The 27,973-nt window shown below is 42.4% G+C and overlaps 1 protein-coding gene across 1 annotated transcript in view; it reads left to right on the top strand.

Moving 5' to 3' along the window:
- SH3BP5 (SH3 domain binding protein 5) overlaps positions 1 to 25,982 on the top strand; it is a 43,262-nt gene extending 17,280 nt beyond the window's left edge. The window contains exons 4-9 of the mRNA XM_031590293.2: positions 9,444 to 9,608; positions 17,732 to 17,862; positions 20,241 to 20,283; positions 21,111 to 21,330; positions 23,102 to 23,362; positions 23,974 to 25,982. Coding sequence (XP_031446153.1) covers positions 9,444 to 9,608; positions 17,732 to 17,862; positions 20,241 to 20,283; positions 21,111 to 21,330; positions 23,102 to 23,362; positions 23,974 to 24,155 — 1,002 coding nt within the window. The 3' untranslated portion in view covers positions 24,156 to 25,982. The remainder of the gene's footprint in view (positions 1 to 9,443; positions 9,609 to 17,731; positions 17,863 to 20,240; positions 20,284 to 21,110; positions 21,331 to 23,101; positions 23,363 to 23,973) is intronic.
- Positions 25,983 to 27,973: the final 1,991 nt, after the last annotated feature.

The following is a 27,973-nucleotide window of genomic DNA, read 5'->3' as shown; positions in this document are numbered from 1 at the left end:
GACGTATCAGTGCTGTTATTTGTTTACTTTAAGTCCTCAGTCTTAAGGTTGTGTTCTGGTTGAGCAGTGTGGCATTCAGGAGTCTCAAACAGTGCCTTCAAACTGCCAAGGTGGTAACAGATGCTGCCTGGTGGGTTTTGGAAGGTTATTCTAAAGATGAGGTCTGCGAAGGAAAGTTCCCAAAAGCATTTGCCTTCCCATCAGCCCTTCTAATGCAGGACAGTAGGTCAGAGTGACAGGCAGGTTTCTGCCATTTCAATCCCAGGCAGCTGCAAATCTGCCTCGTGTTTGGGAACATGAGCAGCTGCTACTTCACACTAAAAAAGAACTTCCATAAATCCTTACCTGATTCATATTTAGTGCTCTGTTACTTATGTTTCCTGCAGGCTAGATAGCATTTGCAGGTGGTTTTACTACTGGTGCCACATTCTTGTCACCTTTGGGATGTAGGGACTAATTTATAGCCACTCTATTGCTGAAATACCTGTACTGATAAATTTTGTACACGTGTTCTCTCTAGAAGTTAGACCTCCTGCATCTGTCTGTCATTCCTACACATCATTGAAGAGGTTGTTCTGGGTTGATATTATACATCCTGCATCTTTGTTTTATTTGAGTATTCTGTTGATGGATAAATATTTGTATTAGCTGCTGATGGAAAAAGTGTGGTTGGTTTTATTGTTATTGTTAGAAGATGTGCCTTGAAGGGCCGTAAATTAAAGATTCTTTTCTCTTCTGTTTTTCCTTCCAAAAGCAGAAGAAAATGCTGCACTTCCAGCCAAGTGTTTTGATGAGTTTCTCCATAGACGAAATGAAAAAAATTTTTTGTATGTGTGTCTTTTATTCCGTTTTCTCCAAAGCATCCAAGAGTCCTTAGCTATTCTGGATGGCAGCAGTACAAAGCCAGCTGGCTGTTCAACCTCCTCTCCAGTAGTTGCCAACGATCTTCAAGAATGGCTTTTCTTGTGCTTTTTCTGTTGTGAAATGTAAGCCTTGTGCAAGTAGGTCTGGAGTAATGAAATACTGGGGTGGGTAAGTTAGTGTAGAAGTGTCCTCTCTTTGAAGTAACAGGGAGAGGCCTAGGGCAAGAAAGTTTTGCTTCTGTGTCAGATCCTGATGATAATTTAAAGGAAAGATTCCCCTGCTTTGTTTTCTCTCCTCTTCTTCCCTGTCAGTCTTTTATGGCCATTATTGATGGCTGTTTTGAGAGATTGCAAGCCACAGATGTGCTCATCTATTAAAAATAGTAGCAGCATTTGAGATGGGTGATGTGAGGTCATCATTCATACCTGTTTTGCATGTTAACTGCTCAGCAGTGACTGCTGGAAGGCAGCAAAAGTCTCCCAGCTTTGGGAAGTTGTTCAATTGCCCCAATCTTTATTATATACAGTGGCTGTTATAGGTGGGAGTTTATTATGAAATCACAAATGCTTATGCTAGGAGTTTCTGCCAGAACAAATCTAATATGGTTATTTCCTTCTGGATGTGTTTCATTAGGGCTTCTAGTAAACCAGTATGAGTTTGAGCTTGCTGAAAAATATTATCTATAGAGCTTAATTGCTCTGTAGCCTCTGTGAGAATGGCTCTGTATTGTCCCAGTTTCTGTAAGAAACATCTCTTTTAATTGCAGCCAACTTGCAATTCTTATGTTAGACAAATGTCACTGGAAGGTTTGGAAGCAATATCTGTCTTGTTCAGCTGTGTCTGCTTCACGTGCTTGTTTTTCAGTTAGAGAAGGTGCTGAGAGTTTGTTCTTACAAGAGGGTTTTAGTACTGTGAAGGGGGGGAATTGAAATTCTGTCCCTGCTGCTACCTAGTTTTCTCCCTTCGAGGAATGGTCCAGGTCACCATCCACAACTTTTCCCCTAAAGCCAGGTAGGCCTGTTATTCATATGTGCTATGGTGATGCATCTAATTCCACTAGGAGAAATTTTGAATGGTCAGTAGGTGAATTATCTTCAACAGGACTCTTAGGAATGTTCTCTGGACCTCTCAGGAGTTCTCTAAGCAACTTGTACTCTGCTGAAGATGTACATGGTCAGTTCGGGCCTCCCTGTAACATTCCTGTTACAGAAGCTGGGCTGTTGCTGGGTTGCGTAATGCTTTCTAAGGAGGGTGAGAACAAGTCCAGAGCAGCTCTTTGCCACAGTGAAACTCCTGTCCTTGTGTCTTCTCCTTGCTTATATACTGGGAGCTGTGCATGCACGAGGTATGCTATTACAAGCAGGCTGCCAGTCTTCTGCCAACTCTCTGAAAACTTCTACAAACAAACATTTACTGCTTTGGTGGCAATTAGGTGGGATAACAATCCGGTGTTTCTCCTTTGTATATCTGCTCTATCTGTTGAACATGGGTTATCTTGCATGATTGGCAAAATCCATGAAGGCAGGCTGTGTAAATCTAGCAGTGTGTATTTGTGGGACTTTATCCCTTGTTTCTATATTTAATTTCAGCAAAGAAGGCTGCTGCCTGGTGCAGATGAGCATGCAGAGCGTCTGTCTCTAAACCTAGAAACCAGATGTAAACCCTGGGTTCACTGAGTCATTGCCTAAGCCCTCTGTGCAGGTGAATGTTGGGAGGAGGGCTACCGTGTTTGTTTTTTTTTCCCTCGTAATAAAATGATTTATATTGGAGATGAAAACCTGGACGTATTCTATGATCCCATCTTCCAGAAAGCAGCTTTAAATTTCGCACAGCTAACAAGCAGATGGCGATGAATGCCCAAGAAAGCTGTGTCTGGATGGTATTGGCATGAATAATTTGGCTTATTCTGGTGCTGTAGACTCGTTAAGTAGGGTAAGTAACTCCAGGCAGGCCAAGTTCTTGAAACAAGTTCTTAAGAAAGGCTTGATATTGTGTGCTTAGATATTTCCTTTTTTCTTTCCTTCCATAGTTCCAAAGGGAGTAGGATTCTGTCTTTGAGACCAACTGCTAACGAAACTGCTAATGAAATGAGTGGCTGGTTGTGCCCTGAACTTCTTATTTCATGGAATATGGCTTGTGATCCTGTCTTAGAGATGCCAAATATATCACCTAACTTTAGCACAGAGTTAGATTCTCAGAACGTGCTTTATAGGTCTACTCTGATTTCCTGGGCCTTTTTATAGTCTACAGGTTTACCAGGAAAACAACCAGAACCAGAAGTCAGGTCAGTTCTGTAACTGAGCTGTTATTAGGCTGTTAGAAGAAGAGGAGTGGATGCGTAAGTGGGACCAGAAAGCCCAGCGCAAGAACAAGATACCTGATTGACAGCAGAGACTAAGTGACATCTGGTCATCGTATTCCACAGCCATTTCATTAGTTATGCAGCAGGGAGAAAATGAGTTTTGCCTTAAAAAGCTTTAGTAAGACTCATTTCCTCCCTCCCTTACCACTTGCTTTCCCCCACCCAAATAAAATTCTTCAAATCTACTCTTGAAAAAGCAGTTTCTAACCCATGTAGTTTTATAGCTTTTTCAGTAAACAGCTTAACGAATACAAGGGAGTTTCAGACTCTTGAGAGACTGCATTTTCTGTCAGTAATGCAGGCAGTAACCACAGATTAATACATAGTTCACAAAATGCCTCAGATCTGCCAAAATGAGGTCACTCCGGAGGCTTTGGATTTTGTAAGTTGTTTATAAGCATCTGTATGTAGCTTACAACAAGAAGGGGTTTCTGTCTTTACTAACTCTCAGTTCTGGTTTGGTTCAGAGTTTTTTGTGGGGACAGGGGAATGGAAGTCATGGTCTTACAAAAGAGCCTCCCAGCTCCATTGCTATTCCAGTTATTAAAAAAAAAAGAGTACGTGTGGGCTTGAGAATTTAGGAGAACATTCAACATTGGTGTAAATTTTTGTAAATGTATTCTTTGTGGTGTTGTTGGCTTTCTTTTCTGTGCATGTGACAAACTGTAGGAAAAATTCTAGTGTTTGCTACAAGTGCTGTTGTACAAAACTTGTGGAGGTCATCATATCCAACCTCCTCCTCAAAGCAGGACTGTCACCATCACTGGATTACATCCATGGCTGTGCTAAGTCTTGAAAACCTCTAGAGATGGAGATTTATTGCCTCTCTGGATAACCTGAGTGTCATGTTGCCCTTCTGGTGGGGAAAAAAAATTCAATATGCAACCTGAATCTCCAAGCCGCATTTTATGTTGCTCCATGTTATACTGCACGCTACCATTGAGAAGTATTTGCTCAACTCTTTGCAACTCCCCTTCAAATTCTAGCTAGCAGCTAATTTGATTGCTGCTTAGATTAGTCTAGCAGGGAGGAGGCCAGCCCCATCCCTCAGCACTCTTGTAGGAGTACATTATAGAATCTCTTTTGATAGACCTTTGCTGGACTGAACGATGTCCTGTTGTTCCTCTTGAACTGAAGAACCCCAAAGCTGGATGTAGTATTCAGTTTTCAACCACACCAAAGCTGAGTAGGGGGAAATAATGACCTCCCATGATCTAGCAGCTCCATCAGCACTTGGTGGCACTTCCTGTGCTGCAGTGAGCACATGTGCCTTCACACTGTGGATTTCTGAGTTATTGAGCTCACTGTGGTTGTGGGCAAGGCTGGTATGTTGTGGCAGAGGAGGAATGATCCTGATGTCCTTGTGGGAGGTTTGTGCAGAGTATGGCAGTGCAGCCTCCAGGATTAGAATGATTGCCAAGGATGTGCTGCGCTGCTGAAGCAGGGCCCAGCAACTCTGGGAGGCAATCAGGGAAGGAGAGTTCCTACTTCACTGTTGTACTTTACACACCAGTTCACCATGGGATATTGTTACAAGAATGAGAGTGAATGGGAATGGAAATTTCTGAAAGTTGCTTGCTTCTGAAGAACGTTGCTGGAAGCTAGGTAATCATTACCTGTTTTGCAGTAAACAAGTTTTAATGGTGTCAATTAAACCATTGTTTTAAAGAAAAGTGAATGAGAGGTGTTGATTTCACATTAAGAGACAAGAGCCTCTAAGAGTAAAGGTCTAAGAGTAGAGGTCTTAAGTAAACAGCGAGCATTTTATTTGCTGGCGCCTTGTTCTAAGCAGCAAATATAAGTTGGATTATAAAGGGAACATAATAATTGTATATGTTTTTGGCCATGCACAAAAATGCTGAAGTAAAGCAGCAGTGAAGGCCTTGGCAGCAAGTAGTGAGATGGCTTCTCATTTTGAACAAGGCTGGTGAACCTGTTTTATAGAGTCGTGAAAGAACTCGCCTTCTTTGAGTACTCTTTCAAATGGGAAATTTGCCAGTCGTGTTGGTGGTGCTTTTCTCATACATTTACGTTTTACTTGTGATCTGGTCCTCTGGAGGCTGGCTGATAGCAGTCAGTCCTGTGTAACCATGTGGGCAGCAACAGAAACTGCAAAGTTAGATGGAGTGAGGAAGGTGTTTGTGTGTGTGTGTGTGTATATATATATATATACTTTTTTGGTGTTGAAACAGAAAACTCAAGCTATGTGTTATAGGGTTGAGCAAGGGCTCTGACTACAAGTGGGGCTTAGGGCAATAAAGGCTATGTGGGCTGAACAGAAAACTGTATTTTGTAATTCAAGAGAAAAGTACAGAGTTCTCTGCTTTGAAAGTGGACAAGCTGATGTGCCAATGCTAGCTTGAAATATGTCTGTGTGTTCCTGCCAATTCCAGAAGAATGACTATATTTAAAAGGTGGTGTTCTTCTTTGGCATCCATGCCACAGCCTTGCTTTTTTTTTTCCATCACTGTCTTTAGCTAAAACAAGAACTACTGTTGAGCATGGCTCCTTGCTGAGCAGGGCCCTATGCAGAAGAGGTGGGGAGTTTCCCATGAGGACACAGCTTCTGACTTCTCAGTGGGAGCTTATTACAGCAATACAATAATAGCTTGTAAATATGAACTTTTGGGGGGCTTTAGTCACGTGGATGGAGGTGAGCTCCTTTTGTCTGTAGTTTTAAAAGCCAAGGAAGATCATGGCTGTGACCTCTTCAATCAAACCAAATGACTCGTAGGCTTGAGGCAAAGAGCATGAGAGGAATCTGCCAGTAATATTGCAGAACAACTTGTACCTGCTGGAGGGAGTTCTAATTGAAGGCTAATTATTGAGTAACCATGCTAACTTAAAAATACTTGGGTATCCTTTTTCACATTGGCAAAACCACAGACCTGTTGATGTTTCTCTAATGACTGATGAATCTTTCTTTACCCTACCATTTAGGTTTTTTTCTTTGCCAGGCTCTCAATAAGTTCTTTAAAACAAGACTAGTAGACGGGTGAAGCTAAATTATTTGGACTAACTCTTTTGCTTAAGTCGAAAAACCATTTTGCCTTCCAGAACAGTGTTTTTTAAACTGCCCTTGCTGATTAGCATTCAACAAATATAGCTGAAAGTGTTGATACCTGTTTTTGTCTGAGCTTTCCATTTACCCATGCGGTTCTGGGGTGTGCACGAGTGGTGACTAGAATGGACCAGCCTGTTTCTGTCTTGTCTCTTCAGTGCCTATAAATCCAGGTATTGGAGGTACCAAGCAACTAGAAGTCCAGCTGAACTGTAAACATAGTATCTAGTTTTCTTATCACAAAGAACACTTTCTTGCTGTGTAGCCAGTTGTGCTCTAGAGGCTTCATTAAGAAAATACCGATAGCACAAGTTTTCATTAAGTGCCATTTTCCTTGGGGATTTAGAAACTCAGCTCCTAATGCTCAGCTCAGTCTTTGCTGGCTTCGATCTCTGACCTGGCTATCTGTGCCAACAGAAACATCCAAGTGCTGATGTAGTTATGGTGAGAAAACTGTACTTCCAAATGCCTCTGGGGTCTCCTTTTACTGGAGTTTCGAAAGCAGACTTGGTGTTGTTCTGCCTGAGCTGGGAATGGGCCACCCATCTGTTTTCCTGTGTTTGCTGGGAATTCTTTGAGCGGGCAGGCCCTCTCCTGTGGTGGGAAAGCCATGGAGCTGAGGCCTGAGCTGGGACTGGGCTTCAGTGGCCTTACTGCAATAGGAGGCAGTGGGTCCTGGCTCTCTCCTGAGTGATCTGTCATGAAAATCAGCCCTATTTTGGCACACTTCTTCCCTGTGTCCTCAGCACTGTTTTGTCACACTTGGGTCAGGTTATTCCTGGAATCCTGTGTTTTATTTCACTTCTTAAAGTCCTACCTCAAACTACTGTGCATTTTCAGAGTATTCAGTGGAGGATATTGTGGGGGCTTAGGTTTAGGCTTCTTCTGTGCCCTTTGTTGGAAGCTTTGGTTGAGTCTCATTTAAAGATCTTCAGAAGGCTTTTCTGTGCTCAGTGGGTACCATGGTTCAGGTTAATGGCTAAACAATACGTTCTTTAACCTGGTGTACTCAAATGCACCAATACATTTGATACAAAGCAGGTGATTGGTGACTGGAGTGTTGAGGAAATGTTGTGTATGGTTGGTTTAGCAAATTTGCACTGGGGTGACATTAATTGGTGCAAAGTACCATTCCACTTTGGGATGTGTAGAGCTGCTTGGAACTGAAAGCTTGTATGTTCTGTCTCTTAGTGAAAGCTTTAGATAAGGTGGTGAATCAGCAAACGACACAACTGGAGGAATTATTTGTCTGTGGAAAACAGCAACAACCACTTCAGGAGGAAATGCAGCAAGTACCTCAGTCAGAAGGAAATCCCTCCTCTGACAACTTGGATTTCCCTCCACACCTAATAGCCAAAGGACCTCTGACACATAACTCATATTTCTCTATGGTGGCTGTGGGGCAAAATACCTCTCTGCGTGGTAAAGGGAAGGATGTAGGAAGAGCTTGCTGCTATTTCAGGGCACTGTGAGGGAAATAGCATGTTTTATTTCCTTTTGAGACTTGTGTTTAAATTTGGTGTCCGTCTCCACCCTGCCATGAGATCAGGGAGGGAAGGAAGGCTTTTTCAGTTACCTTTATGAGTAATTGTGGTGTCTCTCATCTGAAGGTATTTGATGCAGTTGGTGTTGAAGATGTGTAGCCTGCTGTTAGCTTGGAGAAGTGTGTTGTTCTACTCAGTTCCCTTTTTGTCACAGGGAATTTGGCTATTTCCCAAGCGACAGCCATTTCTTCACAATGAAACCTCTTCCTTTGTTCATGAAAGACTTCACCTTCCTCAAGTTTGTATTCTTCATGCAATAGTCCTTTCCTCTGTTTCAGCTCCAGCTTCCTTCTCTGTGTATCGTGGCATAATAAGGTTTGGTCATTTTGTTCTGTCACTGATGTCTGGTCAGAGACGTTTCCCACCAGAGGCGTTTCCCAAGTTATACCAGGTATAAACTTGGTAATTCCCACTTGGTTTAAAAAAAAATACATAAAATCATTGAAGTGTAAAATGATAACTGTCTTCACCAAGCTTAGTGTTCAACGAATTGAATGTGAAGCTTACATTTGAAGGGCTTTATGTTGGTGCAAAACAGAACTAACCCACTGCTTGTAAATGTATGAAACAAAAACAAAGTTACAGCAGTAAGTTGTTTACAGAGATTCTTTGTTTGCTTGTTGTAGAGTCTCCCCTTTCAAACTGTTAGGACATGGTGCTGGTGGTCTGTAAAGTGGTCTGCCACTGGTCTACAGGGAGGTGTCCCTGCATATAGCAGGAGGGTTGAAACTATTTGATCTTAAAAGTCTGTGATTTGATTTTCTTGGTCCAGAGTGAGAGAATCACAGCTTGTTCATTGGATGGCTTCTAAGCTTGCTTCATTGAGTATGTTGTGTGTTGCTTTGGAGGAGTCTTTGCTCTCACAGCAAGAGCACTTCACCAGAGGGTGCTGTTCTCTCCTGCTTTTAGCAGCCACTTTAAAGCACTTCCTTCAAGCTCAAACTTGAGGTTATTTTGCTGAAACAAAACAATACTTTCCAGAGGACACAACAAGGCCTGCATCAGTGTTTTATGTTTGTTACAAATTCCCTGGGTTGTCTCTGTGGTGGGGGCTTGCTGTACCAGCTGTGTCTTAGCAGTAGCAAAGGAGAAGAACATGCAGAGAATGAACTGCCACCTTCTTGGAAAAGTTGTGTATGCTTTACAGCACTGTAATAATTCCAAAACACTTACTCAGTATGTTTAATGGTGTACCAGATGAAAAATTTACCCTGACTAAACTGAGGGAGTGCCATTCTCAATGCATTTGTGATGTGCTACAAGTTTGCTATTGCATTTTTTTTTTCTTTTGTTTCATAGTGATTAAACCTATAGCATCAGGTATTAATCTCTCAGCTGAGTGCTTATTTGTATGCCATCAGCTCTGCAGTTTTGACCACAAACATCATGAGACAGTTCCTTGCAAATTACCTGTTTGGTAATTACCTGGGTGGAAACTGCTGTGTCTTAGCAGTATTTACCACAGTGAGGAAATGTGTGTCAGTTCTAAGCAAACAGTTGTGAAACAGTAATGCTGGAGTAGGTGTTTTTAAAGTCCTGGGATTAGCGTGGTGGATCTCCTAAACATGACTGAGCATTCCTTTGTCTCTAATCCTGATTTCTCAATTTTTAGGCACAGCTGGAAGCCCAGAGAGCAACTCAAGATTTTCAGAGGGCAACTGAAGTGCTGCGTGCTGCAAAGGAGACTATTTCACTTGCTGAGCAGAGGCTGCTGGAGGATGACAAACGTCAGTTTGACTCTGCCTGGCAAGAGATGCTCAACCATGCTACGCAGAGGGTAATAAAAACACAAATCAGTTTACCCCATCACCTCTCTTTTCCATGTTCAGTTTTCTTCTTTGAGATATGATGCAAGTTTATGAAGTACCGCATTTTTTGTATTGGTCCAGACATATGACCTGTAGGAAATGAATCTGCAGAAAATTATGAAGTCTGAGGTTAGATGATTTGGGCCATGGGATGAACTACAGCTCTTTATCTAACTTTGCTAGTAGCTAGAGGAGTGTCTCTAGCTTAAAATAAATAAATAAATAAAATCACCATTTGTGTAATAGTGGTAAACAGCATCCTTGGGAATATCTGCATTTGAAGCTATAAAAAAATAATTGCATTGGGAAGGCTTAATTGCATAGGGATGGCTATTTCTGAGTGTATGTGTTGTGGAAACTCTGACCACGGAGTACCAGGGACGTGTTCCAATTTCGTGTAACCTGTTTTCAACATGACATTAGGTTCAGCGAGGCATTTTTGTCTGGAGTGTATCTGCATGGAGAATTACTAAACATGTGTTGCATTTCAAGCTTGCACACTTCTGTTGTAAATTCACTTTCAAATTTAGACAGGATCTTACCTTCTTGGTAAGGTCGTCTTAAATCTACTGAAAAGATACACTAATAGTGAAAGGCAGTATTTGTTTTAGCAGCTGTCAAGAATTTTCCTGTCATTTGCCTTATCTCTCTTTTTCTTTATCTGTTAAAAATGCAGAAAGGTGGCTTTTTTTTTTTTTTTAACATGAAAGAACCAAAAATCTAAGTTAAAAACCTTTGTTCTGTCAAAGTTCTCCTTGAATGTCAGTGAAGCTGAACTTGCTATTCCAACTGTGGGGAGCATGCCGTACAACGCTGGCATTGTCTTGCAGTTCTCAATGCAGTAGCTTTGTTCTGTTGCAGAAGCATTTTGGTTACAAGAAAATCTCTATTTCAAACTGAATTCTGTAACCAGCTGCCAGACGATGAAACAGAGAACAAAAAGGACGTTGGCTATAGCAGGGAGAGATGGAGAAAAAAACTCAATATATACTAAAACATGAATAACCAAAAAAACACACAGAAATCCTCCAGGGTAAAGTTGCTGTTACTGTCTCTGTCATTTAAGTATTTGCAGATCTGGTAACCTCTGCTTTTCTGGATTGAAACCTGACTTTGCAGTGCGTGTGCCAAGATAGCATCAGCTGTCATTTTTTCCTTGGCTATTATTCCTGTTTGATGTGAGAGAGATCTGGAAATGCATACACTATTCTTTTTTAATTCTTACAGTAGATAGATGAGAAAGAAATAGAAGCTTCTAAGGACTTTTTTAGAGCTTCTCTAAGAAGTAGCTGAGATGTGATGGAGATTGAGAGCAACTGTGGATCAGTTGCCTCCCTCTAGCAGGCATGAGGGAAGAAATGCTAGGAATTTTCAGGGTTCAAATGGATTCCTCCTTTCCTTGGATATTCTTTAGGAATTCCTGTGTCTTTCTGCAGCCCTTAATTGTACTCCTCTTGGCTGCAGGCAGTCTGAGAACATTTGAGATTTCCAGACTCGGTGACTTAGGGCAGAAGAGGAACTTGTCACAGTGTTTGGAGCTGATGGTGTTTGCATGTATTGTCACTGAATGCAAGAGATCTCCTTGTCAGGGGCAGACTGAAACTGTGACATCTCTGATGGTTGCAGCTGAACAGTACATAGGAGCCTTGTGTTTATTTTGATGTAAAATCTCCTAGGCACAGATTGATTTGTATAGAGCAGCTGAGGACTTAGTAGATGGAAAGTGTGTTACCCTTCTCTTTCTGGTACTGAAAATAGTCTGGGTAAATTCAGATCCCGGAAAGCATGTATCTTTGCACTTCGAAGATACATCACGTTTTGAAAGAAGTACATGGAAGTTTGTCTTCTGATTTTCATTAGCCCTGCTGGGGATCTTGAGGCTAGAGCCAGAGCCAACATAGGTAAGGAAAAAAATAGTCTTGACTGGAAAGACCTGGCATTAGTTTGTTTGGAATACTGACTCAGTTTGTCGTCTTTAAGAACAGAGTAAATATGTTCTTCATTTCAGTCCATGCAATTAGTGAGGTTGTTAGGGTGAGGTACACAAAATAACTGGGGGGAGCTTGAGGAACAGAAAATACCATCATTCCCTATCAAGCTATGAATGGAAAAGAGGTTGGCAGATGAGATCTAATAGGACAAAGATTCTTCTTGGCTGTTGGTGTTCTTATCTCAGATCACTAACTGTTAATGACATTAGAAAATGCTAATGGTGAATAAGAGAGGTGAAGACTTAGGTTAAAAAAAGAATATATTCAGAATTCAGTGAATCATAGAATCGTTAAGGTTGGAAAAGACCGCTAAGATCGTTTAGTCTATTCATCAACCCATCACTCTGTTTCCATGTGGAAAATCACTCTTGGAGAAGCTTTCTGCAATCTGGTTGCACTGTTCCTTTTTAGATTTGCTTTTTTTTTTTGTTGCCTATACCTGTAAATTACATCTATTGGACAGAGCATAATCTTGTACTGTGCTTTGTGCAGCAATGAATCAAGTGCTGAAAAGCATCTCTGGGCCAAGTGTCAGAAGTGAGTTACTAATTCATTTGTTTCTATATTGGTAGAAATGACAGGCAAGAGTAAAGTGTTTTTATTTGCTATTCTTAGGTAGCAGTAGCAGGCTGTATTGAATTAATCCAGAATTTGGAACAAATCCGAGCCCTAAAGCAACTTGGTAGCTGACAGACAGTGCAGAGAACATAAGGAAAAAAAGGGGTAGGCAAGAGAACAAATCAGATGCATCTCTATTTGTATAGACTTGTATGGAAATACATCCTGGTTGCTTTTGCACTTAACCTAATGGAAGCAGACAAAGACTTAGACTGCTAAGTACCTACTAGAAAATGTTTTTTGCAGATCCTGGTTGAGAGGAAATGGAGCTGCATGGTGTAATTGCCTTTTGATATCTTCATGGTTTGAAAAGATACAGTCACATTAAAAATAAGCAGTACTGGTATAATGGGATAATGTAAACAAGCCTTTTGTAGCCACTGAAATAGAAAAATCATCTGTGTAAATTGATTAGAAATGCAAGCATTATTGAAGATCTTCCCTCTCCTGGATGGGTCAGAAACATAGCATGTGGAAGACTTGTGGAGCAGACTACCAGCATGCGTAGGTACAGGGCATAAAGAGTGTAGTCGGTTTTTTTTTTTTTTTTTTGCACCTTGCATTTTGAGCTAGGTTTCCAAAGGGAGCAAAAGGTGCCTGCTGTTTAAATAGGAGCAAGATGCCAACTTGTCTGGGAAGATGCAGCTATAATCCCTTCAAATGTCTGTCCTTGAGATGTATGCTGAGCACAGAGCAGCACAAGGCTGTGAAACGATCCTGCAAGTCAGACAGCTTCTTTAGCCCCCTCAGTCCTTAACCTGGTATATGTTTTGGGGTAAATTCCTGTGCTGTTTTTTTTTTTCTTCTAGAAATCTCTTTCTCAAAAGATCTGGGATGGATATAGTGATGCTTAGGCTGGGATTTAGCTCCTCAGTTTTAACTGTCTAGAACCTTACTTTGTACATCTGAGTTAGTTGCCTAACCTTCCACTGAACTCCACTTGTTTAATCAGCGTGTTGATGGTGTCTTGAGAACAATTTACGTGACCAAATGAGGGTGTTTGTTGTAAAATGAATTCTCTGTTGGTTACAAAAATTACCTGCCCTTGCACGTAGGCAGGTTTGATCATAAAATCACAGAATGGTTTGGGTTGGAACGGTCCTTAAAGCCCACCCAGTGCCAATCCCTGCCATGGGCAGGGCTACCATCCAAGGATCAGGCTGCCTGGGGCTCCATCCAGCCTGGCTTTGAATGCTCCAGGGATGCGGCACCACAGCTTCTCTGCACAGCCTCTCCCAATGTTCACCTCCCTCTGAACAAATAATTTTTTCCTAAGCTCTAATCTAAATCTCCCCTCATTTAGTTTAAAACCATTCCCACTTGTCCTATTGCTATCTGTCTGTGTAAAAAGTTAGTCCCCTTCCTACTTACAAGCTCGCCTCAAGTACTGGAGAGCTACTATGAGGTCTCCCTGGAGACTTCTCAAGATTGAACAACCCCAGCTTGATGGGCTTTTAAACTTCCTGGATAAGACAAGTTCATTGTTGGACATCAGCTTACCAGTGTTTTAGTCAACTTCAGTTTGTCTTTAAAATTTGGAGAAAATGTTTTGGATGTGGAAGTCTTCCCTGTCTGTTGGTACCTGGAGTTATGATGCTGTAGTTGGTGGCACAAGGCTACAGGAGGGCCAGTGAAAGGAGGGATGAGGGGCAGAGATCTTTGCATTTATAATTGTGTAGGAAATCATCCTTGTATATAAATGTGTCCAAAGGAAAAGTGCTGACAGAACGTTACCTGAAATTTGAGACAAATTGGAGCAAAAAGGAAGATCCTGTGTGAGAAATTGCTGTTTTCTAATTGCCAGTGCAATCTACACTCTTCAAAAGACTCTGCTTTTACAGTTTTTCCTGAGGTATGTTCAGTTCAAAAATTCTGGCAGGGAGAAGACATGTTTTGGCTCTTGATCATGAGATATTTGAAAAAGGAAAGGGAGAAGGAGGGAGAAGGCCTGCTCCCTCTTGCTTTAATTTGGCATGCAAAACTCTCTTTGATATTACACCGTGAAGTACCATCTGTTGGTGTAAAATGCGTGGGTACTTTCATGATGTGGAGAGAAGAGAAACTTCCTGCAGATAGAATCACTTGGAGAAAAAAGGGGGAAGAAAGCTATGAAATAAACAACAGGAATACTCACAACCATCTCTGTCCTAATCTCTCCATCCTTTCACCATGGAAGTTAAACGCAGCATTTATAGTCCTCCCTGTACTATCTTTATTCCTTGTGTTGTTGATTCTGTCCTTCTGGTTTGCAGGTGTTGCACTGTCTGTCTTATCTCTTTTATTTCTATTTCTTCTAGAAGAGTCACCCATTTAATTTTTAGAGAAAGGAACAGATGTCCAGAGTAATTCTCTGGCTCAGATGATCAGGTTTGCTAAATTTCACTGATAAACGTTTCTTTTGCAGTTGCTATTGCAGAAATTTTCCTGAAATCCATCTTTGACTTCAGCACATGAAGATTTCTTGGCTGAGAGGGATAAAGCCACTTGTGCAGGCCTATTTGCTAAACGTATATATTTTGTACTGATCTTCCCTTCCCTGGCATCTGGATTGGAAACAGGGTAGATGAGGACAGAGGAATTGATTGATACCTGTGTAGGTTTTTTTTTTTTTCTTTTGAATAGCTGCATCTTGCTGTCTGGGCTACCTGGGAGGATGACTCCTGCCTGGTGTAGCCATCTAGTGATGAATCATAGAATATTCCAAGTTGGAAGGGACCTGTAAGGATCATGAAGTCCAACTCCTGGCTGCACACAAGGCCACTTAAAGTGTCTGGTGGATCTGGTAGTGTGCTGCAAGTTCATTCGTTCTGTGTGTTTTTATGTAAGAGTGTGCTTCCCCTCTTCCTAGTATGAATGGCAGCTAGGATGCTGAGAGGAGAGAGGTGTCAAGAGAAGTCTCAGTTGTCATCCTCACTCTTGTCTCTGGCTTTTTGTAAGTGATGTTCTCACATCTGTGATGGCCGTGGAAAGGTTTGTTGGTAGAAGCACTGTGTCTTACATTAGAAGGAAGCTTATTCAGACAGTGTGACCAAAAGCTTGTTTGATTCAATGTAAGAATACTTCTTTTTCCCCAGAGGTGTTATTGGATCTAATAAGAGATGCTTTCCTCCCACACAGACTTTATCTGTCCTCTACTAAGACCTTTTTAAAAGTGAGGGTTTTCACTGGCTTGCCTTGCATAGAACCTCCAGGATATAAAGTGAGCTGCATGGTTTGCAGGTCTGTTTCTATCCACATGTCCTGGCAGACAGGTTCTATGTTCAGGGGCTGTTTGGCTTCTGTGAAGAAGCAGATGATCTTTTTGTTTCTTCTTGTCTGGGTGAAAGGTTTAAATACATCCTGACAGCAGGCAGCTCTGTGTGGTGATAGTGATGTGGAACAGCCTGCCAGGTACTTCAGAACCATGTCCGTGTCCTCAGCCTGGTGAACACATCTTGAGCTGTACTCCCTCAAGCAGAGCACTTGGGTAATGTAAGCAGCATGGTAGTGTGTCCACTGAAGAACTACACAGCAGGAGGAGAAGCTTGCCTCCCATTGCTGATTTCCCAGGAGGATGAAGTATACGACCTTTTTCTATTTCCAAAAAGGGTAACAAATGTGGGTGTAGATATCTGGCTTCACATTCTGTATTTTGTTTGAGGTGTTTACAATCTGTCATCCCCAAATCTGTCTTGCAGGATGAAGAATTTTTATGATGTTTAATATCAGATGTGTGAAGTCAACAAGAAGCAGAACACCTAACCTGGTACTGATAGTGCTGAAGTGATTGATCCCATGCTAATTTCATCCCAAGAATAGATGGCAAGGAATGGTGTTTAATTGAAAATCAACAAATTTCAGCTGCTCTATTATTTTGTAGCTTCCAGCATTTTTAAATTGCAGTTGCCTTGCTACTCTACAAAGGAACAAACCAGGTTCTGTGTGGTCTTTGGAGACTGCTTTTTAATTTACAACAATTCCGTGCTAAAACCAGTCTGACTGACATATTACACCAGGGAACATCTTTGCATCAACTTTGCTTTCTGAGACCTCAAGATGAGAGGCTGTAGCTTGTTTTTAGGATGCAGGGGACAGTCTGCCATCAATTTGATTTATTTCTTATTTTTTAACTTCAAATGTGGATGTCTTAGTCATATGTGAAGCTGTTGAAGGTGGTTGGAGTGTATTTTATGTGTAATCAGAAGAGCCTTTGGAAACTTCATTCTTTTAGTTCATAGATAGCAACGTTGTTGTAATAACAAGTGATGAATGCAGGGGAGCAGCTGTGGCCCCCAGTTGTGGCAGCAGGACCTTCCAGCTGATGCAGATGCAGTGCAGCTTTGGCCCACAGCAGTTTCACACTTGAATTTAGGTGTCAGAAAGGACTGTGCACAGTTTTTCTGAGCGGAGTCGCATACTATGCAAGCAAAAGCTGACTGTGCTCTTTTTCCCTGGTTAGTTCAGCCTGAGGGCTGGTACTTTAAAGAACTGAGAGATTTGTTGGTGATGTTATTCAATTTAAAGATACCTTGTTATTTATTTATTTATTACCTCTCTGTGCCTCTGAGAGGACAGGTGATGGTGCTGGTGGTGGAATCCAGCTGGAGGAAATGTGCTTGAAGTATTTTCACAGCTGAAATACTGAAAAACTCACTACTTGAGGGAAAATAAATCTTGCCTTCCTTTTTTTTTTCTGTGAATATTTTCAGGGTTGAAAGAAGGGAAGCCTGAAAACTGGCTGCTTTCTGCTTACTGTCAGACAATGGAGAGGTGTCACTGCTTCTATTCCTTTAAACAAATCAATTCTGTCTCTTGCTGGATTCTTTCTGCCACTGCATTAAAGACGACAGATTTTCTGATGCCTCAGGCAGCTCAAATCTGCAAAATGAAAGTATCCTGGGCAGAATTACTGCGAAAACATGACTGTGGGATGTCAGCAGGGCAGCTGATGGGACTGCTGTGCCTTAGGTATCTGCCTGCCCTGGTTAGCTGATCATTAGTGTATCGCTCCCCACCTGCATTATAGGGGAAAAGTTCATGGCCCAAACCGTTTCTGATGTTGAAGTCATGATTTGAGGCTGGCCAGCTCTTTTAAGAGGAAAGGCAGCTTCCTAGCCTCCTGCAAAACAGGCTGCCTAGGGAGGTGGTGGAGTCACCACCTCTATATGTGCTCAAGAAAAGGATAGATATGGCACTCAGTAGCATGGTTTATTGGTATGGTGGTGATGGGTTGGTGGTTGGACTAGATGATCTGAGTGGTCTTTCCAGCCTTCATGGATTCTGTGACAAAGACTGTCTCATTGGATGGGTTACTTTCTGGTGGCTGGTGCTTCAGGTAGGGGGGGACAGGCTGAACTGTGTGCAGTTCTCTTATCCCTCCGGTTAGTCTTCAGCCCTCTCCTAATTTGAGAAATTATGGATATACTATTAATAAAAATGGTAAGAAATGGATGCTTGGATCTTGCCCCTCAAAATACTTGCCCACTGTATTTTCCTTCTTATAGGTCATGGAGGCAGAACAAACCAAAACGAGAAGTGAGTTGGTTCACAAGGAGACGGCAGCCAAATACAATGCTGCCATGGGAAGGATGAAGCAGCTGGAGAAGAAGTTGAAAAGAGCCATCAATAAATCCAAGTAGGTCTCATACTTGGAAATGAGTTTAATGGTCAAGTCTCTTTGTAGGACAAAGGATTGTGTGGGATGTTGGATACTTGTGAAAAGATGTTGTCCTTGTAAAGTTGTACTAGAAGAGTTTCCTGGGCATACTCTTAGTTGTGTTTTCAGTGCATCAAAACCTTTCATGATGAGTGACTTGAGAACCAGGCATGTGGGATTTCACAGAGATGCTGCCTACAGAGCTGCAAAGCTCCGTATGTGTGGTGGTTTTGCAGCTTAGGATTTTTTTTTTTGCCATTTAATTTTTATATTTAGTTAAGAAGACTCACAAAGCAAGTGACAGAAACCTCAGAAAGGTGTGAGACTGCATCAGGGCAGCATGCTGTACATCAGACTTGTTTAATTCCTAACACTGCTTTAGCAAAGCTGTGCAAGAGCTGTTCTTGGGGGAAGAAATGCTTCGGGGAACATGGCTGAGCAGCATCACTGATAAATGTGTGTGCATTTGATAAGCAGTTTTGCTCGGTTGCAGAGAAACAGAGCAGCTTTTTTTCAGAACCTATTTAAAATTTTGGCCCTGTTTACAACCAATTCTTAATCCTCTTTCTATTTCACAGCCTTTCCTTGTATTTCCAGACTGTAGCTTGTCTAAACAATCTGCTTGCTGTGTTTAGCTTTTAATCCCACCATCTAAAAATGATTTTATTGGGAAATTGGTCAACTAAAAGCCTGTTTTGATTGGCGCTTGCTCAGTTTGGGAAAGGTTTAGCACTTCTCAAGGAAGATGCAGGCATGTTTGCTAAAACAGTATAGCAGTGTGGCTTCATAGAATGAGCTGTGTGCTGTTTGTCTGGCACTGCTCAGGGCCTGAGCAAAAATGCTATCAGATTGCTAAATGATAGATTCATAGGATCATGGAACCTTTAGAGTTAGAATGGGCCTCTGAAGGCCATCTAGTCTAACTCCCCTGCCGTGAACAGGGACACACCATAGCTAGATCAGGGTGCCCAGGGCCTGATCCAGCCTCACCTTGAAAGTCTCCAGGGACGGGGCATCAGCCACATCACTGGGCAACCTATGCCAGTGTCTCACCACCCTCACTGTGAAAGATTTTTTCCTTATATCGAATCTAAATCTTTGAGCTTGATTTCTGTATGTGAGAGCAGTATCTGAGAAGGTGTTTAGCTATCAGGGGCCTACGTAAATTGGGAATTGAGGGCATTGAATTTGCTGCTGCTTGTGTTGTAACTAGCATGCAGCTGCTTTGCAGAAGGGAGCTGGTAACAGGGTGCTCTACCCCTTCCCTGGCTGCTGCTGGAAGTTGTCTGTAACTCTGAGGCATTGCAGGACCACGTTGTCCAGGCTCCTTCCCTCAGCCCCCTAGGTTGGCAGATGTGCTGGAAGTGTTGCTGCTTTCCATGCAAACAGTGACTTGTGTTTGCTGTGTGCTTCAGGCTGGATTAAGATGCTTAAAGCATTACTGTTCTAAAGTAAGACTGGGATGGCCCAAAGGAAAGTCATTTGGATGATTTGCCTTGTAATCATCCACTTGTCAGTCTTACAGGATTGTTTTGCTTTTAATTTTGTTTCTGGGTCCTTGCTTGCAAGCTAGTGATGGTACATATGGCTGCATGTTCTTAACATACGCCCGATCTCATGGCTCAGTGCCACCAAGCTGCAGGATAATGGGCTCGCCTGTGCTAGCAAGCTTTTGGAAGTCACTTTCTGCTCTGGTGACTTGAGCAGAGTGCCTTCCCTCTTCTGTCATCTGCTTAGAAAGCTTTGAGCAACTCTGCAATGCCACGTGTGGTAATTGCTGCTACAAAAGAGATCTTTCCCCCAGGCATATGGAAGCTGGTGGGAGGTCAGGCTCCAAGCCTGGTTTTCCCTCCCAGTTGGATTAAAAGGAGGAGCTGTGAAGTATCCTAACCACAGAGAAATGAGAATTGGTCACTTTGTGACTGCGAATAGAATTCAACCCATAAAACCATATAGGATAGGAGAGCTATAGATTCATACAGCTGTATTCTGGTGCATAGTCCAAAATGCAGCTGCAGAAGGACTTGAAGCAGAGGAAGCTGCTCTTGGCTTCTGGGTGCTAAGAGGATGCCTGTGCAGTAGGCTGAACATTGTTTCAATATCTTGCGGAATGTTGGTCTGAGGGAATTGTATCATCAACTCCAACAACTGGAATGTTGCAATTTGTATTTAGGTCAAAAGGCCCAGGAGAAATAAATGGGTTTGAGGAGGAAAAAAGAGAAGTGGAGAGCACCTGTAGATAGAGGTCTCTCAGGATTATGCTGAAACACAAAATAGCTCTGTTAATTCTATAAAGAGAGCAACTCCCACTCCAGTTCTCTGGTGGTTGTAAACAGTTGTTCTTTGTCTTTCCACAGACCTTATTTTGAACTCAAGGCAAAGTACTATGTCCAGCTAGAGGTAAGTGCGGAGTTCGCATCACCCTGAGACTCTTTAGTGCTTGTGATAAATATTGAAATTACGTGGAACATGCTATCAGAGCAACTATTGACTGTTTACAAAGCCAATTTTGTTCCAAACCTCTTATCATGAGCAATTTGCTAAGCACACTTTAAAGATAAAAGATGAAGAGGCCTTGTTCCCTCGTGAGCAGTAAGTTCAAACCCATTTGAACCCTGCTCCTCGTTTTATGGACCAAACTAATAGTTTGTCTGTGCTTCTTATAGTCTGAAGTCTCTGGATATTTTTTCCCCCATGTTTTCTGCATCAGGCTGCTTTTAGTACTCAAACATCACTCAGATGTGAATTTAGATTTTGGGAGAATGGGGCTGTCATGCAGCTGGATATGCTGCCAGAGCTTTTTTTGGCATCTTTGTGCTGCAATGGTGTCTAGCTGTGCTTTGGTGTGATGGGGCACGGTGGCCCAGGTCTGGACACAGCAGTTGTGCGTGGAATGGTGATCCCAATGCAGCCATTGAGTCTTGGAGCTGCCAAAGGTGAGAACTCAAATGCAAAGATCAGTATGAGTTACCTCGTACAATTTCTATTTGAGACCGTTCTGCTGCACATGGCCTGTGCTCAATTACAATAGAGGAAGGAAATGGGGAGCTGGGTGCTCCTGAGGGTGTTGCTGGAGGGTGTGGGGTGTGGTGTTCTGTGCCATCAGCCATGGCTTCAGTGGGGTGACAGCTCAGCAGGGCCTGCCAGGGGGGCACACAATGAACTGCATGCTGTATGTCCGTGTTGTCTGTAGTGGAAGCACCTCTAATATCTGTCTTTCTTGTTAGCAACTGAAGAAAACAGTGGATGACCTGCAGGCAAAACTCTCCCTGGCGAAGGGAGAGTATAAGACTGCCTTGAAAAATCTGGAGATGATCTCAGATGAGATTCATGAGAGGAGACGGTCCACTGCCATGGGGCCCCGAGGATGCGGTGTGGGTGCTGAAGGGAGCAACATTTCTGTGGAAGACCTGTCTACCAGCAAACCAGAGTTGGACGCTGTCTCAAGTGAGTGCAGAACATTTTTTTGCCTGAGAGTATCCCGTGGGCTGTGGACTAGAGAGGAAATACCGAGATGAAGATGATCTGTATGTTGTGCAGCTTGAAGTTCAGTGGCTGTTGTGGGACTGGTTAGCTTGTTTCTGGTTATTGTAGGAGTTTATTATATCTATCAATATATCCTCAAGGGAAGGGGATATGAGTTAAAATCATCAGCTGTTCCCTATTATTATTTGTTTAGTGCTGTATCGGGGAAGAAAAAGTGTTGCAATGTGGGGAGCTTGCACCCGAGGCCCTTTTCAGTCTTAGTTTCTGTCTGTTGGAGTTTGATAAAACACCATCAGCTGGGAGTGTTACATCCCCAGCACATGCTGCTGTGTGATATGGAACTCAGATGGCAATAAATAAGCTGTAGTTAAAGCTGTGCTTGCTGTAGCTTTACTGGTGTCAGTGCTGCTTGCCAAGGAGAGGAATCCTTTAATGGGAATCATCACCCCAGCCCTACTTGCTTTTACCCTCTGTAGTTACCTGTTTAGGTTCCTATGTATTGACAAAACACAGCAGGTCAAAAGAAAGGCCACTTTGCAGTTTCAGATTTGACCTCAAAAAGCAAACCAGCAAAATCTAAACCACCACGCTGTCTGAGCATGAAGTGCCCTGGAGGGGATTTTAAAAATTAGGTAATGGTTATCAATTTTGAGCTTTTGAATTTTTTTTCTAACTGAATGAATACAGACCCATGATCTGAAAATGCAGCAGAAGGAGGCTGAACATATCTGAAATAACCATGCTGACAGCTGCCTCCATTTGCACTCTTTGTGTCCGAGTGGTGCATTGGAGCCCCTGACTGCTGGGCTGGCAACAGAACCACTTTGAAGCCTTTCCTTTGAGTCATTTTGTTAATGCTTCTGCTTTGCCCCTGCTGCTCTTTCATGTCGATTCTGAACCACTCTGACAGCAGCAGGAATGGTGAGGAGGCAGAACTGCGAATGACCTCAGGTCTTTGTAAATGTTTTGCTGTTTAGGGGCTTCTTCAGACTGTTGTGATGCTGGCACACAAGAAACCTTCTGAGCCCAGTGGGACTTGAGTGCAGAAGGTATTTAGGACACAGGTCCCATCCTGTAAACATTTTTAGCCAGATGTACTCTCTAAATTCAGTACAAAATTGAACTTCCATTAATGAAAAGCTGTTGGCAACAGCTTAATCTGGAGTTGGTTTGCTGAATTAGATTTCAGGCAGGAGCAACCATGAGCAGGGAGAGCAATATGTGCGAGTGGAGCTTTTTAAAATGACAGTGATCCATGCAGAGAGAAGTCTTGGGAGTTCTGCTGGATTGAAACTGCATTAATGGGGAGAGAATGCAGAGACAGTCTGCCCCTAAAACTGTCTGCTGTCTAATTAATATCTTAAATATTCACAAGTCTGTGTTGGTGTCAGGATGCTGCTGGCCAAGACAGGTGCAGCGGAGCAAGCTCTGCCCTAAGCTATGTGCAGAAGACCCAGAGCAAACAAGGTCAGTGGGGAATGGTAAAAATCCCATAAGGACCAGGGCATTGCTGGCAGGTGTGCTGCTTTTCAGAGCTTTTCTCTGGAAACGGGGCTGATCCATGCGTGAAATGCTGGGTAAAGCTTTGCAGAGGGGGCAGATGATGAGAAACCACAGCCTGGGTTAGCAGTGTGTGTATGGACAAGAGGTGCAAAACTGAGAAACTACACTTGCCCAGAAAGGTGCCAATGGGGTAGGTTTGCTAATGGGAATGTATCTTTAAACATTGTAGTGGCTTCTGAAGTATTTGAGGATGACAACGGCAGCAGCTTTGTGTCAGAGGAAGACTCGGAAACACAGTCAGTGTCCAGCTTCAGCTCTGGGCCTACAAGCCCTAGCGAGGTGCCCACTCCATTTCCCCCTGCGACACGCCCTGGCACCCTGGATCTGCCCAGCCCTGTGTCCCTCTCTGAGTTTGGAGCGATCTTCCCCGTCCTTGGCCCCCGAAGTGAATGCAGTGGGGCTTCATCTCCTGAATGTGAAGCTGAAAGAGGTATGCACAGCTGGATACACCCTGGGCCAATGCTGTTAAGTTTTATAAAAGGGAGCAGGAAAACCCTCTTAGCTCCTCTAGGCATGTCACAGGCTCGCTGAGCTGCTGCTGCTTCCTTGGGGAAGGTAGCCTGTGAAGGGCCCACAGCTACCTATGACATCTTAAGTGCTTTCACTGCTCTGCTGGCTGTGCAGGTTGCCTGGTTTGGTGTTAGTGCAGCAGTGGGGTTCGAGGTTCCTCAGCAATTGGTGGGATTCTGATATTACAGTTAATTTAAGGAAAATCTGAGTTTATTTTTTAGTTGCTGTCCTGCTTTCCAGAAAAAAAATAATGTGCCAAAAGAAACCTGCCAGCCCTTGCTGACAAATTCAGACAGGAGAATTACCACTGTTCTTGTGTACTGCAGCCTAAATCTATTATGCTGTAAGATACTGATGTAGCACATGAGATGAGAACAGCTGGGAAGGCCAACTTTGCTTTAGTTAAAGCATCTTGCTCCTGCTTGTGTATTTTGTGTGCTTTGACAGAGGAAGTTTCAGAGGGATTTGCTTGAACCATAAGCTACATACTGATATCTGGGTTTAACATCGAGTTTTATCTTTTCTTTGCAGGGGATAGAGCAGAAGGGGCTGAGAACAAGGCAAGTGACAGAGTGAACAAGAACAGGAGCAGCAACAGGATTGGCTCCAGCGAGGGGCTGGCTTTGGATAACCGGATGAAGCAGCTCTCCCTTCAGTGCATGAAAATCAAAGAGGGAATATGTGCGGGCAGAAAGGCTGCCCAGATTGGCTGAGTCCTCCTCATGCCCGTCCTGATTAATGGGAATATAAATATTTATACATGAACTTCTAAGTGTTTGAAGAACATTGTGCCAATAATATATGCCAAATCTTATGCGTTTACTCTAAGAATTTAAAACTGCACTAAGAAGTCTAATTGATGTCGAGGGCTGAAGTTTTTATTCAGTAAATCCTTTGTAGGTCAGACAAGTTATCAGCTGGTAAGCTGTGCTCCCATGTCACAGACTTTGTAAATCGTTTTGTAGCAGCCTGGCTGAAGCAATAACCAGTAATGTTCCTGTGCAAATTCATGGCAGTGGGGGGTCTGAAATTCAAGCCAGACATTTGCAGAGTGCAGTTTGGCTTTGGTTTTGTAGAATGAAATACTCTTTAGATACATTGGATCTCTTGAGTATAAGTGGCATATTCTTTAAACATCTGTATTTGTCTGTGTTACGCTGAAACTGTGGAAATATTTTGTATACAGGAAAGCTGCGTGTGGGGGTCTAAAAGCCTTCACTCTTCCCTTGGTGCTCACAGAAAGGATGAAGATGAGTCGTGCCTCTAAGAACCACCTGAGACAGACAGGAGTGGGATGTTCAGCAGCCATGGGCCCTTTTTTGCCCCCTTCCTGAGTCTGGCTGGAACTCTAAGGGTGATTCCAGTGACCAAAAAGAGTTGATTGGCCCTTGCCCTCCCCTTCCCCTAAGAAGTGAAGTATTATTTTCAGCACTTTAAAGTGTTATTGCTCAAAAATGGGAGGATAGATGTTTTCAGGACAGTTACAATTAGGGGATCACCCTTAAAATATGCATGAAGAAAAGGAACTGCCAGTGTAGATTGACAGTGTGTTCTTAAATTTCTCCGTAGGTTGTACTGTGTGGGATTTCATAACTGTAAAAGGGATTGAGGTTTAGGATGCCCTAGAGAAATGTTCAATAAAACTAGAAAGGGCACGGGCATGTTTGCTGGCCGCTGTTAGGCAGTAGTAGTGTTTGGTCATTATAAGTGGTAGTAAAAAAAATCCTAGGACTCTTCAGTTTTGGTGGCTAAGCATTTCTGAAAGCACCATTTTATCTAAAATGTCAGTTTATATTGTTAATTTCATGGGAATTTTAGTATTGCCCGAAGTATTTTCTATTATATGTTTTTGCAGTCCTGTTGTATTTTGTCCTTGCCACAGCTTGTGTATCTATTCTCAAAGTTAATGTACAATTCTTCACACTACAGTAAACCTTTTTGTTTTCCACATTCTGAGTCTGTTCGAGCTCAGTGTGTCTCGAGTACTGAGAACCAGAGGCAAGGTGAGGCTTTAAATATCCATTTTCAGGTGAAGACCACAACCTGGAGTCTCTCGCCTTGGTATTTAGAAACCTTTGCAGTGTGTACAACTGCAGTCTCCTGCCAGCTTTCTGATTCCTCGTGTCTGTGATTAACTTCTTACTCTGCACTACGTGAGAATGGAGATGTAGTTAAGTCTTCTGAAGTCTCTTGGTATGCAAAGGAAGGAGGAAAGTACTCAGCGTTATACAACAAACACCTCTGTACTTAATGCTGCTGAAATTTGCTTTAAGGTCATGTGCAACTGGAGGTCAAGAAAACTGTTTCCATAAAAATTACTTTCAACACAGTGCAGCTGTTCACCTGTAGTGTTGAATATGTCCATTTACATGTTCTGAAGGCTGAGCTTTTCTATTTGCAGAATTTTCCTGCCTATCCGTGCTTTGGAAAAAAGAGGTCTGTGCTTCCAGCTTCTTCTGCAGCCATTACTAAGGGAAAAGCTGGTACTGTCAGTATTAAATATGAGAAGTGGTGCCACTGTCACATTATATTAAGTGTTTTACTTATGTTTTTGTAATTGAGCTACTCTCTGTTGCGTTAGTGAAAGCAACAGAGGAGCTTCAGACTGAGTATCTATTTTTGCCAGTCAGTATCTATTGCTCTTTTCTGCTTTTTGTTGTTTTTTAAGCCTTTTGCTATCAGCTTTCCTCTCATAGTGCTGGTTCTGACCAGAGACTTGTGCAGCTGTGTAATGAATAATGTTATGTTCAGCAGGATCAAAGAAAGTTGCATGTGCTGCCTTGTGCATGCTGGAATTGTTGGATTCAGCTCCCAGCAGCTTGCAGCCATTGCTCTGAAGGCATGGGAGGGTGCAGAACCAGCGTGCCCATACAGCTACAGCTCAGCTCCAGGGTCAGTGTGAGGATCTCACTGGAGAATTCTTCCTTTGGTGATACCAATGCTTGGCAGGTAAACCACACTTCATATGTACAAGCAAACAGGCACGAACATGTCTATTAAATTAATGGAAAACTCATTTTATTTTAAACTCTGTAAAAGCTGTAATTATAAATATGACAAACTTAAATGAACAGACATCACTAGGGAGTAGAGGCAAATCAACGAGCTTTTTCCAGTTACTTTTCTATTGGAATCTTTATGTATCCTGATATGTAACCTGACAGTAGCTGCCTTCATGGGTATAAAAATAAGCCTCTGGTGTATCAAAGTATTTGTGAGCAGTAAGAATGTATAAAGCAAGTTAATGTAGGAATTCTTCTACTCTTTGGCATTATCACACAATTTAATATGTCCTTGTTTGACTAAGTGATGAAAACCTCTAAGGTTCTGTACATAGATTTAATTCTAAGCAGCTGGTTGTTCCAACACCTTATAGTTTGCATGGTCAACTGTGTAATTACTGTACAAAACAGTTCAGTGAACCTTGCATCAGGAAAGTAGGACTGAAACTCAGACTCATGAGGCAGATGCAATAGGAACTATTGTTACCATTAATCCATGTACTGAATTACAGAAAGCCTTGGAGAACTGATGGGTCTGATTCTGAAGGACTCATCCCATGTATTCCCAACACAACAATCAGAGATGCCTGTGCTGGAAGGGGGGTGGCTCACCCTGAGGTATCAACAGCAGCACATAGGGTCTTCTGTGGAGCTCTAAGGTAAGATTAAAACAAGCCAAAATACTGAAAAGCCTTCCCAGTGTATAAGCATGGAGAACGTTAAAACTTCTGAAGAGGGTTCTCCAGTTGTCCCTTAGCACCAGTGACAGAGAATTTAAGATAATCTACTTGCTGTAATCATCCCTCAGTGAATCAAAGAAAGTGCAAATCCTCTTAGAGCTCCTCACAACAACCAGCTTTCATTGGTATTTGGCTGCCTTGTTTTGCAACTTGGACAGTTTTCAGTTGTCACATATTGTACATTCATAGAGTGAAGTATGCTTGTTGGTGAATTTAATGAGGTTTTGTATTTTCACGTTTAAAAAGCAGAGAAGAGTTGAGGGTCATAAATGTCAAGCTGAAAGTGATGTGGGCAATGTACCCTTGCCCACCTACCCACAGCATAAGCTGTGGCTGTGCAGCTCTTTCAGTTCCCCTCCCTACAGCCCCAGCCCATGCTCTTTTCTGGAAGTCTTGCTGTACAACCTTTCCAAGCTAAACTCAGTATCTAATATTCTGTCATTAGAGATTAAAAAAAAAAATGCTATGGTGTAATCATAGCAATGAGGTGAGGGAAAGAATAACTTAAGTCTTCAACTGAGGCTGTGCTGTAATTGAAGGAGCAGTTCATTCTCCACTCATTTTTCCAGATTTGTGGAAAAAAATAATAGAATTATGTATTTAACAGAAGAGATCAAAGGAAAACAGAAGTACTTATGTGAACAATTTCTCTAATAAAAAAAAAAAAGGGACAAGAAAATACCGTAAGAGGAATTTGTTACAAACAGAAATGGCAGAGACTATGGAGTATTACAAGAATATTTTCTATTTTCTTTGAAACACTACACCTGAGCATTTTGTAAGCAGTGA

The sequence above is a fragment of the Phasianus colchicus genome, chromosome 6 (assembly GCF_987193195.1).
Source record: "Phasianus colchicus chromosome 6, bPhaCol1.hap1.1, whole genome shotgun sequence".
Lineage (NCBI taxonomy): Eukaryota > Metazoa > Chordata > Aves > Galliformes > Phasianidae > Phasianus > Phasianus colchicus.
This window is presented reverse-complemented; position numbering and strand designations above follow the sequence as displayed.